Source organism: Mobula birostris, chromosome 10, assembly GCF_030028105.1.
Source record: "Mobula birostris isolate sMobBir1 chromosome 10, sMobBir1.hap1, whole genome shotgun sequence".
NCBI classification, from domain to species: Eukaryota; Metazoa; Chordata; class Chondrichthyes; order Myliobatiformes; family Myliobatidae; genus Mobula; species Mobula birostris.
Window position 1 is genome coordinate 8,492,120 of NC_092379.1, and position 13,639 is coordinate 8,505,758.

General features: G+C 45.0%; 1 protein-coding gene across 1 annotated transcript in view; it reads right to left on the reverse strand.

Annotated features, from left to right (window-relative positions):
* Positions 1–11,394: 11,394 nt before the first annotated feature.
* LOC140204434 (potassium channel subfamily K member 13-like) overlaps positions 11,395–13,639 on the reverse strand; it is a 33,331-nt gene continuing 31,086 nt past the window's right edge. Inside the window, exon 2 of the mRNA XM_072271154.1 lies at positions 11,395–13,268. Coding sequence (XP_072127255.1) covers positions 12,388–13,268 — 881 coding nt within the window. The 3' untranslated portion in view covers positions 11,395–12,387. The remainder of the gene's footprint in view (positions 13,269–13,639) is intronic.

A 13,639-nucleotide genomic window follows, 5' to 3' on the forward strand; every position in this document is an offset into this window, starting at 1 on the left:
GCTCCAATGTCAAATGGTCTCATGGTCTTTACCCTTAAGCTTCTTCCACTTTTCCAGTGAAGTCCTGTGTTAACCCCAAGAGTACAGGACTGATTTGTCTCATTTAAAAGCCAACATGAAGAAATGTAACATCGACATCAACAATGCCAAGGACAGGAAACCCTGGCAAGCCATCATCTGAGAAGGAACAGCAACTTCTGAAGCCAACAGATGTGCAGAATTAGAAGAAACGAGAAGAAAATGGAAAGAGAGGCAGCAACAACCAAAGCCCGATCTGCCATCTGGAGCTACCTGTCCTGAATGCGGAAGAACTTTCAAAGCCAAGATTGGACTCATAAGCCACTTGAGAGCCCATAAGTAGATCAACAGCACGAAGACCATCATCCTCAACCTCGAGGGATAGCCACGACGACAGGACTGAATATTGAATTTAAAAGATTCCGATGGATTTGTTTATTTATTGAGATACAGCGCAGAATAGGACCTTCCAGCAATCCCCTGATCTAATCTGAGTCTGATCAATTTACAATGACCAATTAACCTGACATCTTTGGACTGTGGGAGGAAACCCACGCTGTCACGGGGAGAACGTACAAACTCCTTACAGGTAGCGGCGGGAATTGAACCCATGTCGTCTGTACTATGAAGTGTCGCTACACTATCTTGCCACCCAGTTGTTCTGGCCAGTTCTGATGCAAAATCGTCAACCAATCACACAACACCTCAAGAGACTGCCGAAGAGCGAGCGACAATATGTAGGACGAAAGAATTGTCAATGTTTCTGGTCAAAATGTTAATCCTCCCACAGCGGCAGCTGATCCCCCCGAGTTCTTCCACCAAATTGTTTATTGAACCTATAACATTAGTTCATTTTCTTCCTCTCTCTACACTTGCTGCCTGGCCTGCTGAGTATTTCTGGACCTGCCTCTCGTTTCTTTGCACTACCTTACTTTCCATTTTTCTATTTTCTATTTATGATTTATAATTTAAATTTTTAATATTTACTAATTTTAATATTTTTAATGTTTAATATTTGTAATCCAGGGAGTGGGAAGCGCAGAATCAAATATCGCTGTGATGATTGTACGTTTCTAGTACCAATTGTTTGGCGACAATAAAGTAAAGTATAAAGTATATTTCCAGCATTGTCTTTTATTTCAGATTTCCAGCATCTGCAGTGTTTTGTCATGAGCCCTGCAGACCTCGGCAGCTTACTGTAGAGTGTTGAGCTCCTGTGTTTACTGATTGCCGCTATGTCCAGCTGCTTTCTGCTTAATCATGTCGAGTTAATTGTGACAGGCACGTGTCTCTGGCATTCGATGATTATTTAAAGAGGATTCTCGTTGTGCTCTGCAAGCGAAGTTCTCCTGTGTGTTTGTGGAGAATGAGTTGCATCCGAGGCTCTGTTGGCATCCCTATGTCAAACCTCTTGTTTTTGTCTCTTCATTGGGCGCCTGCCGTTCCTCCGCTCCTGGGATGAGTCGTTGCCAACAACCGCCGTGACAGAGAGAGAGTCTGCTGTCCGCCACACCTGGGACCAGTCCAGCGAGCATGCACCATGAAAATTTTATATCCTGTACCTCTAAAATTGTATTTTTAATTACCTTTCCTCTGCCCTGAATCATCTTCTAATCACACCTTCTCCAGAGATATCGGTCTCAAATAACAATATAAACTCCGGGAATAAGTGCTGAGCATTTGCAACAAATTCACTTGCCCATATCCACAACATTTTCCTTTTGCAGACATATTAATTTAATGCAACAGCATTCGAATGGTCTCTCTCTCCCTCGATGCTGTCGGAGCCCTAGGTCTTGGGCAAGGTTTAATTGACACAGTTTGTGGATTGGACTCTGCAGTTCACGTTACAATGTGTTTCTGGTTTCTGGTCGTTTCTTTTATTATTGCTATTTTGTGTGATTTTGATCGGGGCAGCCTGTAGATAATGAACAGCAGAGTGCTAGATGGAACTGAACTGAATACTCTTGGACTCATTTGATAACTTTTGTGGGTTTGTGTTTTATATCAAAGGTTCAAATTTTCAAAGGTCGAATTTAATGTCAGAGAAATGTGTACAATGTACACCCTGAAATGCTTTTTCTTCTCAAACATCCACAAAAACAGAGAAGTGCCACAAAGAATGAATGACAGATAAACATGAGAACCCCAAAGTCCCCGTCCCAGATCAGGGGCGTATCTACGGAAAATAGTGCCTATGGCAAGCACTGAAATTGCGCCCCTGTCCAAACATCTGACACCCACCTTGTGCTTCTCACTCATGATAATCAGAGTCAGATCATACATCTGAACAAAATTCTTTTTTCACTATCTGAGGATGGCTTGTCTGACTTTAATAGAAACTGCTCAGTGGCGCCCCCCCCATTCAAATTGCGCCCAGGGCACGTGCTATACCTGCCATGCCTTAGATATGCCACTGCTCCAGTGCCCCCTCCCGCGCATAAGCGGCAGCAAGCAACGATCCCCCCCTCACCCCACCAGCAAAGAAAAGCACATCAGTACCGTCACCAAGCCCAAGCGTGTGCCAAGCAATAGCAAAGACACCGGCCAAAGTTACTCCAAAGGCTTCGCATTTCATCTGACATTCGACAAACCGCAGGTTCTCTCTCCCCCAGCACGGGAAAAGGAGGCCTCCCCCATTTTCACAGCAAGCAAGAGACATAACAACAACCCCTGGTTTGCAATGTTAAAAGTCCGTTTTGTCACTTTTTTTGATGTTATATATATATTTTTCGGTGTTTTATGTTCAATGTTTCTTGCTTTATTTTACCGCTTGTGCAATTTTTTTTAATGTTTTGAGTGTTGGGGCAGTTGACATTTTCCTTTGAACGTGTTCCATGGTTTTCTTTGTTTTGTGGCTGTCAGTGGGAAGAAGAATCTCAGGGTTGGGTACTGCATACATACTTTAATAATAAATGTACTTCGAACTTTGAACTAATAGGAAGTGAGATTAACCAGGAAAAGGTTAAAGATTTGGAACAATTTGTTGGAATGACATTATCAGTGAATTTCTTCACAATGGCCAGCACTTTGAGTTCTGTGACACTGATATAAATATTTATTTAATCTTTTATCCGATCATTTGATTTGCTTTTAGATTGCACGCTGATTTCAGAGTCAGAAAGAGACTTCCTGTAATGAGAGGAATTGGTCTGTTAGTTTTAAATAGATTTTACTTTACATTTCAAGTGTGAGAGTGGGAACAGTGAGAGGCACTTATTACTGATGACAGACTAACTAGCCGGGCCCTTGACAACTCAGCACTCACTTCTGACGCCAGCTAATAATCAAAGTGGCCAGCAAACCTCTCGGGACATTTTCATCCAGCGCAGTCAGTAAATTGGTTTCCTGATGAGATAGCCATTTAAATAATCTCCAGGTACAATCTCTGCAGGGTAACAACCAGGCTAGGCTTTGAAGGCGTGTCGTAGCACGGACAAAGGGTAAAGAGTTAACCCTTTAGTATCCAAAGGTGGGATGAAGGAACAAGACAAAAGTGGTGAAAACAAAAACAGGTCTTTTAGTCTATGGTCTAGATGCAGGTCATTGGGACAAGACAGAGTAACAGTTTAGTATGGAGCAGATGGGCTGAAGGGCCTGTTTCTGTGTTGTAATGTTCTATGCCCCCTATGACTCTTCTGATATTGAATACAGAGTTTCCTTGAGTCCATTCAGTTCAAAAGTTCTTTTATTATCAAAGTATGAATCCTTGTACAACTTTGAGATTTGTCTTCTCCAGATAGCCACGAAACAAAGAAAAAACAAGTCATTCAGAGAGAAACATCAAATACCATCCCCCCCGAACACAAAAAGAACAGCATCGCGATCATCAACCCCCAAATCCCCTCCCCTGCACAAAACGGAATGAGAACATCGAACCCCAAACAATCCCAAACTATCAGAACAACAAGAACATCAACCTCCAAACCCCCTTCCCCTTGCACAAAATGGAAAAGAAACAGGTGAAAAAAACACAGATTATAAAAACCGTAAGTCTTAAAAAGTCCACCGTCCATAAACGCAACAGTTTAATATGTTCCAAAGGCAGATTCACAATAACATCCTCTGACATCACCAACATAATATTATAATGTTATGCATATTTATTGTGACGGACTGACTTTTTTAATGACATTGTTGTTTCTACTTGTTCACATTGGGTGGCAGGGTGGAGTCTCTACCGAAGGAGATAGGAAGTGTAAGGCATTCCTTCGCCCCCCCCACCCCCGCGCACTATCCTCCTAAGGTGGATCCACGAACCCACAAATGGACGCGTGTCGAGATTCCAAAGGGTCACAGTAGCAGAGGTCCCCAACCTGGTTCCACGGACCTCTCTGTCAATGGTAAGACTCCATGGCATTAACAAGTTTGGAAACCCCGGGTTACAGAGTTTTCATTTTAGGCAATATAATCCAGATAGGGTCACAGAGTCATAGAACGCTAGAGAACAGAAGGTGGCCTTTCAGCCCATCTAGTCCATGCCTTCTGTTATTCCACAGGTGGTGAGGTAGAGATACGTCTCTACCAAAGGAGGTGTACGGCACTCCTTCCCTCCACTAGTCTACAGGTCACCCTTGGGAAAGGTGTAGCATCTACTTAGCCCCTCCCTCCTTCCTATCAGGGTCATGTGAAGCCATGGGAGCAGCTGGTGGATGGTCGTATTCACTGGCTGCTCATATCACAAGTCCTGGTTATGCGACCACTGACATCAGGCAGACACTCTCTGAAGAGTATTGATAATGGCTGGGGTCACCCGTCTTGTAAAGACACTGCCCAGAAGAAGGCAATGGTAAACCATTTCATTAGAAAAATTTTCCAAAAGCAATCATAGTCGTGAACAGACCATGATCACCTATGTCATATGACATGGCACATAACAATGATGTCATACAACACGGCTCATAACGATGTTGTCATGACATGGCACATAATGATGTCATATGACGACTCATAATAATGTTGTCGTATGACATAGCACATAACAATGATGTCATACGACATGGCTCATAATAAATGAAAATCACCTGGAATAAATGGAAATAACTAAGTCAAGATCAAAACTGTGTGTCAAATATTAATACAATCCTTGTCTGAAAAACTAGGGGTGGATGTTACGACGTGAAATTTCTGAAATCATTGGTGAATGTGGAAGGCAATAATGTGAACATTGAAAGGTTGAGTGATGTTTGTCAAAGTCAAAGTAAGTTTATTATCAAAGTGTGTATATATCACCACATACTACCTTGAGATTCATTTTCTTGCAGGCATTCATAGGAAAATGATAAAATCAAAAGAATTTATGAAAACTATAAGTAAACAAAGACTGGCAAACAATCAATGTGCAAAAGAAGAAAAAATGTGTAAATTTAAGAAAATTAAAAATAATACTGAGATCTTGAGTTGTAGTGTCCTTGAAAGTGAACAAGTTAGTTTTGTACACGAGGAATTCTGCAGATGCTGGAAATTCAAGCAACGCACATCAAAGTTGCTGGTGAACGCAGCAGGCCAGGCAGCATCTCTAGGAAGAGGTACAGTCGACGTTTCGGACCGAGACCCTTCGTCAGGACTAACTGAAGGAAGAGTGAGTAAGAGATTTGAATGTGGGAGGGGGAGGGAGCCCCCTCTCCCTCCCACTTTCAAGTCTCTTACTAGCTCTTCCTTCAGTTAGTCCTGACGAAGGGTCTCAGCCTGAAACGTCGACAGTACCTCTTCCTAGAGTTAGTTGTAGAATCATTTCAGAGTCAAGGTGAGTGGAATTGTCCATGTTGGTTCAGGAGCCTGAATGTTAAAGGGTAGTAACTTTTCCTGAATCTGGTGGTGTGGAATCTAAGGCTCCTGTACTCCGGCCCAATGATAGCAGCGAGATGAGAGCATGGCCTGGATAATGGAGGTCCTCGATGGAGGATGCTGCTTTCTTTTGGCAGTACCTGTTGAAGATGTACTCAATGGTAGAGAGGGTTTTGCCTGTGATGGACCAGGATATGTCCACCACTCTCTGAACCTTTTGCTGATCCTTGGTGTTGGCACCTGTAGAACTTTTGTTGACCTTCATTAGGATGGAGCAGGAGATCATGGACAAAGCGATCGGAGTTGAAGCGGGAGATTTAATACAAAGTTCAAGAACCTCAAGAACTTCTTAATGGAATAGTTATTCAAATAATCTCTACTGGGTGGGACTGAATCTTTGCAGTGGAAATTCAGCATGTCCCCATTGGCTTTCATCAATTTTTATAGACAGACCACTGAAAAGATCCAGTCTGCAATAGGGCTTGGTATGGAACTGCTCAACTCAAGAACACAAGAAATTGAAGAGAGTTGCAATCACAGGCCAGACAACAATGAAAAGCAGTCTCCCCTCCGTGGACTCTGTCTAGACTTCCAGCTGCCTCAGAAAAGCAGCTGACGTTATCAACGACCCCTCCCACCCCAGCCATTTTGTCTCTCGGCTGAAGTTACCAAAGCTTGGAAATGCACCACCTGGGTCAAGGACAGCTTATGTCCAACTGATGACTGGACCTCTTGTGAAATAAAGATGACCCTTGCCTTCACAATCTACATTATTATGGCCATGCGCCTTAGTATTGACCTGCACTGTGCTTTCTCTGTAACTGTAGTTCAAAGTTCAAAGTAAATTTATTATTAAAGTACATATATGTCACCATATACAACCCTGAGATCCATTTTCTTGCAGGCATGCTCAATAAATCCTATGGAAATATAACCATAACAGAATCAGTGAAAGACTTTCCAACTAGGGTGTTCAACTGGTGTGCAGAACACAACAAACTGTGTAAATGCAAGACAATAAATAAATAAGCAATAAATATCAAGAACATGAGATGAGGAGTCCTTGAAATTGAGTCCATTGGTTGTGGGAACATTTCAATGATGGGGGAAAGAAAGGTGAAGTTGAGTCAAGGTATCCCTTTGGTTCAAGAGACCGATGTTTGAAGGGTAGTAACTGTTCCTGAACCTGGTGGGTGGGTTCCAAGGCTCCTGTACCTTCTTCCTAATGGCAGCAGCAGGAAGAGTGCATGGCCTAGCTGGTGGTAACTGTATATTCTGCATTCTGTTATTGGTTTTCATGTGTGCTATCTTGAAGTACTTATGCTTTGAAATGATCTTTCTGGATGGCATGCAAAACTAAGATTTTTAAGTAGGTCTGATATTAATAAACAAATACCAATTAAGTGTGTCTTCAGAGAGGGGAAAATTCAGTTCACTGTGAACTTCCAGTCACCCGCCATTTTAACTCTTTCTCCTGTTCCCACTCATCAGCAAGATGTAGGCACAAAAGATGCGCAGGAACTGGAATCTGGAGCGAAATTGCAAACTGATCAAGGTTAAAGATTCTGCGGATGCAGGAAGTCCAGAGTAACTCACACAAAATTCTGGAGGAACTCAGCAGGTCAGGCAGCATCTGTGGAGGGGGAATAAACAGTCGACGTTTCAGGCAGAAACCCTTCCTCAGGACTGGAAGAAAAACAAAACCCACAGAAAATACTAGGGGAACTCCGCATGTCAGGCAGCAACTATGGAGGGGGAATAAACAGTTGACATTTCAGGCTGAGACGCATCATTAGGAGTGGAAAAGAAGTGGGAAGATGGCAGAATAAGAAGGTATGGGAGGGGAAAGAGTAGAAGGTGAAGACAGATGGGTGGGGAGAGAGAAGAGATGACAAAAGAAGCTGGGATGTGATTGGTGGAAAAAGTAAAGGGCTGGAGAAGAAGGAATCTGAAAGGAGAGGAGGGTGGACAATGGGAGAAAGTTGCCTCACAGGTAGATAGGGTAGTTAAGAAAGCTTATGTTAGCTTGTGTTAGCTCTCATAAGTCGGGGGATAGAGTTTAAGAGTCACGATGTAATGATGCAGCTCTATAAAACTCTGGTTAGGCCACACTTGGAGTACTGTGTCCAGTTCTGGTCGCCTCACTATAGGAAGGATGTGGAAGCATTGGAAAGGGTACAGAGGAGATTTACCAGGATGCTGCCTGGTTTAGAGAGTATGGATTATGATCAGAGATTAAGGGAGCTAGGGCTTTACTCTTTGGAGAGAAGAAGGATGAGAGCAGACATGATAGAGGTGTACAAGATAATAAGAGGAATAGATAGAGTGGATAGCCAGCGCCTCTTCCTCAGGGCACCACTGCTCAATACAAGAGGACATGGCTTTAAGATAAGGGGTGGGAAGTTCAAGAGGAAGGTTTTTTACTCAGAGAGTGGTTGGTGCGTGGAATGCACTGCCTGAGTCAGTGGTGGAGGCAGATACACTAGTGAAGTTTAAGAGACTACTAGACAGGTATATGGAGGAATTTAAGGTGGGGGTTTATATGGGAGGCAGGGTTTGAGGTTCGGCACAACATTGTGGGCCGAAGGGCCTGTAATGTGCTGTACTACTCTATGTTCCACGTCTATGAAGGAGGAGAGGCATGGAGGAGAGGTGAGAAGAGGTAAGAGGAAAGTCAGAGTGGGGATATGGAAGAAGAGGGAACTGATGTATGTTCAGTATCCCTCTGCCTCCACAGGTGTTACTTGACCTGGTAAGTACCTCCTGCAATTTTTTGTTTTGCTCCAGAGTAAGGGTGGCATGATAGTATAGTGGTTAGCACAACACTTTACGGCATGAGAGACCTGTGTTCATTCCTGCCACTGCCTGTAAGAAGTTTTTACAATCTCTGCAGGTTTCAGTTTCTTCCCACAGTCGAAAGACGTATCGGTTGGTAGGTTAATTGGTCATTGTAAATTGTCCTGTGATTAGGCTGGGATTAAATCGGGCGATTGCTGGGTGGTCCAGCTCGAAAGGCCTAAAGGGCCTATTCCATACTTTATCTCACTCAATAGATATATAGATAGATAGATTTTAGCACCTGCAGCCTTGTCTATTTCCCAGTAATATGTTTTTTTTCCCTGCTGATTGTTGAGTTAATTAACAACCTAGGACATTGGCGAAAGCAAAATGCTGTCGTGAAATCCTTTACTTTCACCGCGGTCTGATCTGAAATGCATATTTGACACATCCTTCTAGTCTACATATCCCTAGGCATTTGTATAGAGAGTCTGATATCTCTCAGGTACAGCCTCTTCCTGCCAGTCGGCTCGATTCAACAAAGCATTTTTACAGACAATGTTACCATTCATTTCAAGAGGGCTGGAATATAAAAGCAAGGGTGTAATGCAGAGGCTTTATAAGACACCACTGAGGCCTTACTAGGGGTATTCTGAGCTGTTTTGTGTCCCTTACCGAAGAAAGGATGAGCCAACGTTGGAGAGGGTTCAAAGGAGATTCATGAAAATGATTCCGGGATTGAACGGCTTGATCATATCAGGAGGGTTTGGTGGCTCTGGGCCTATACTCGCTGGAATTCAGAAGAATGAGGGGTGATTTCATTGAAACCTATCAAATGTTGAAAGGAGTCAACAGGGTGGATGTGGAGAGGATGTTTCCACTGGTGGGGGAGTCTAGGACTGGGGGCACAACCTCTGAATAAAGGCCTCATCCCCACAACAGTATCCAATGTTGCGGGGAATGGCCACAGGGGTGCTCTGCACTAACTACCTATTCACTGTCCCGTTCCTTCTCCCGACAGTCACCCAGCTACCCAGCTGGTGAATTTGTTGCCACAGGCAGCTGTGGAGGCCAGGTCGTTGGGTTGAGGTATTCAAGGCAGAGGTTGATAGGCTCTTGATTGGATATGGTATCAAAGAATACGGGGAGAAGGCCCAGAACTGGGGTTAGGAGGGGATAGAGGGAAAAAAGGATCAGCCATGATTGAATGGTGGAGCAGACTCAAAGGGCCAGGTGGTCTAATTCTGCTCCTATGTCTTATGGTCTACCCGCCTCCTGCAACTTAGGGTTGACTACATCCCTGTAACTCTGACTGATTATCTCCTCACTCTACCGTCCAAGCCAAAGGTCACCCAGCTGCTGCTCCAGAACCCTAACATACCGAGTTCACCTGGTCTATGAATGTGGCGGCCTTGCTGAATGACAGGACTTTGGGGTTCTTTATACTTCATTGTTGCCAAACAATTGATACTAGAATGTACAATCATCACAGCGATATTTGATTCTGCGCTTCCCGCTCCCTGAATTACAAATATTAAATATTAAAAATAGTAAAAATTAGTAAATATTAAAAATTTAAATTATAAATCATAAATAGAAAATAGAAAAATGGAAAGTAAGGTAGTGCAAAAAAATCAAGAGGCAGGTCCGGATATTTGAAGGGTACCACCCAGATCCGGGTCAGGATCCGTTCTTGCATTTTTTCTGTCATTCATTCCATGGGGGGGGGTTCTTTTGCTTTGTGGGCGTCTGTGAAGAGTAAGAATTTCAGGTTGTATATTGTATACATTCTGTGATATTAAATGGAGCCATTGAACCATTGACTAGACTACTGACCTGGGACAGCATGTCTTCCTGTTATCTTTTCTTCCCATTTTAAGTGTATCTACATTAATGGGCTCACTGTGGTAAAGAGTTCCACATTTCTGCCTATGTTTGGGTCAGGAAGTTCCTCCTGAAATCCCCTTTCCTATCCTATATTTATAGTTCCTCGATCTTCTTTAGTGAAAATATACACTCAATGACCTCTTGTACCTAATAAAGTGCCTACTGAGTATATGGTTGCCCGTCCACCTCAAGGTTCAACATGTTGTGCAGTCAGAGATGCTCTTCTGCACACCACTGTTGTAATGCGTGGTCGTTTGAGTTACTGTTGCCTTCCTGTCTGCTTGAACCAGTCTGGCCATTCTCTGCCGATCTCTCTCATTAACAAGGCATTTTCGCCCACAGAACTGCTGCTCACTGGATTTTTGTTTGTTTTTTCGCACCATTCTTTGTAAAAGCAGGTGAAAATCCCAGGAGATCAGCAGCTTCTGAGATACTCACGTCACCCTGTCTGGCACCAACAATAGCGTAGTTGTGAGCAGATCGCTTTACAGTACAGCTGACCCGGGTTCAATTCCTGCCACTGCCTGTAAGGAGTTTGTATGTTCTCCACGTGACCGCGTGGGTTTCCTCCCGGAGGAAGGAAGACATACCAGTTGGTGTTTTAATTGGCCATTGTAATTTGTCCTGAGGTTAGGCAAGGTTTGAATTGGGGTTGCCGGGCAGTGCGGCTCGAAGGGCTGAAAGGTCCTGTTCCGCGTTGTGCCTGAGTAAATAAATAAACCAATCATTCTACGGTCAAAGTCAGTGAGATCACATTTCGTCCCCATTCTGGTAAGAAAAACAACTGAACCTCTTGACCATGTCTGCATGCTTCGATGCATTGAGTAGCTGCCACATGATTGGCTGATCAGATATCTGCATTAACGAGCAGGTGTACCTAATAAAGTGGCCAATGAGTGTACATTAAATATAATGGTGCTGCATTTTTGACATTTTTATTAACAATATTACAGATATTTACACTTTTCTTACAGTTCGCAATGGATTTTGCAAGACCCTGTAAATTAAACATATTCGATACTAGCCATCTTCCCATATAATTCATGGTAGATTGCAAGGTCGATATATTTTGGAATAATAGTGTCTCTTAAGTCAAGTCTACGCTCTTCCATCTCCAACCCCTTGATCACACTGATGCCTATTCTTCCACTATCCAGGTGCTGGAAACCCCTCTCCAAAGTGGATCTCTCTTTCCTTGTCTATGTTGCTCCTCAAAGTCTCATACATTGATTGAGCTTCTGATCATTTGCCCTTAAAGTGCCCAGGTATCAGCTTTTCTTGATGAAGTTCTTGCCATGAGCCTCAGGGTATTTTAGGACATTAATGGAATGATAGAGCTATGCAGTAAGGAATCAGGCCTTTTGGCCCATCTAGTCCATGCCAACCATGTTGCCTACATTTAGCCCACACATCGCTAAACCTTTCCTACATGTCCAAATGTCCTTTAAACCTAGAGGTCATACCCAACACTACCAACTCCTCTGGCAGCTTGTTCCACATAGCCAGCACACTCTAAAAATATTACTCAGTTGAATATTTGAACCTGGTATCTACCTTCCCCTTCTAGAGGTACCAGCCCCCTCTGCTGCTCCTACTCACTGCGGGCCTCTGAGTGTTGTCACTCGGGAGGGACGTAAGATGAAGCCCACCTTGCTGCTCTCCGCCACATGAAGGAGCCGGATCTCGGGCCAAGGCAAATCCAGATACCACGTCGCCACTATCGCACAAGCCCGAAGCCAACCAGCTGAGAACGAGAGCCACTCTTACCCCATCATGGTGGTGCCCTATCCTTGTTCCCTCCTCTTAAGATGCAGGTAACTCCTCATTCTAGATAACGAGGGGGTGGGAATCTCTCCTTCAGCTATGATACTGAGCTCAGTTGCATTGCCACCACTGACGTCTTCCTGCCCAAGAAGATTACCTGTCCACGCTCGTTTCCACTAGCCTATTGTTCATGATGGCTAAGGCCCCAACACCTCCAGAGAGACCATTGCTCCGAGAGTGGCTTTGCCTGGGTCCCCCGTTGGCCGTCTCGGATAGCTGCTTCTGCATGACGGCCAAGGAAACCTTGTTGGAGGCCAGGAAGTCCTTGACGGAGATCATCTCGCCCGACATCCGCCGCCCTTCGGTCTCGCTGTCGCACACCGTCTCCACCGAGACGTCCTGCTTCCTGGACTTGGAGGCCAAGGGGTGCACCGCGTTACAGTGGGTCCGCAGCTGCCTTCGGCGCCGACAGCACCGGCATTCCATCTTCCTCAGCAGCCAGTTGAGGAACTGCTTAATGATAATGGAGGAGACGTTAAACAGGGAGTAGATGCAACAGACGCCCACCAGGATGAGCAGGAAATTGGCCGCACGGTACAGCGTCTGGTTGGGGTAGGCCCGCCATTGGCTGCTCACCAGGTCCCCGAACCCAATGGTGCTAAACGTCACGAAGCAGAAGTAGAAGGACTCGGCGTACGTCCACCCCTCCATGGGCGAGTAGATGGCCGAGGCGCAGCAGCAGATCACCAGCGAGGCCAGGCCCAGGATCAGCACGACGTAGTACACGGACGGCTTCCAGCCGTCCAGGCTGTCGACCTCCCCCGAGTGGAAGGACCCCCGGCGGGCAGCCGAGCCTTCCTCGCCGCCCCGCTGCAGCCCCCGCTGGTGGAACCAGCGCAGGACGAAGGCCAGCAGCGTGATAATCCGCTCCAGGAAGAGGTTGAAGAACAGGATGGTGGCGGCACAGCCTGCCAAGCCGTAGAAGATCAGGAAGGCTCTGCCACCAGCGGTGGCCGGCGTGGTCATCCCAAAGCCTGCGAAAGAGAGAACAAGTAAGAACACCAGCGTTAGATTACCCTGCCAAACCCAGGGGGGCTCTTTCAGTTTCAGGGAGCCACAAGAGCGGGGATCTCCTTGAAACCTATTCAATATTCAAAGTGCAAACACGAGGAATTCTGCAGATGCTGGAATTTCAAGCAAGATGGTGGAATTTCATCAGGTTGGGTAGCCTCCAACCTGATGGCATGAACATTGTCTTCTCAAACTTCCACTAATGCCCCACCTCCCCCTCATACCCCATCCATTATTTATTTATATACACACATTCTTTTTCTCTCTCTCCTTTTTCTCCCTCTGTCCCTCTGACTATACCCCTTGCCCATCCCCTGGGCTTCCCCCCCCACCT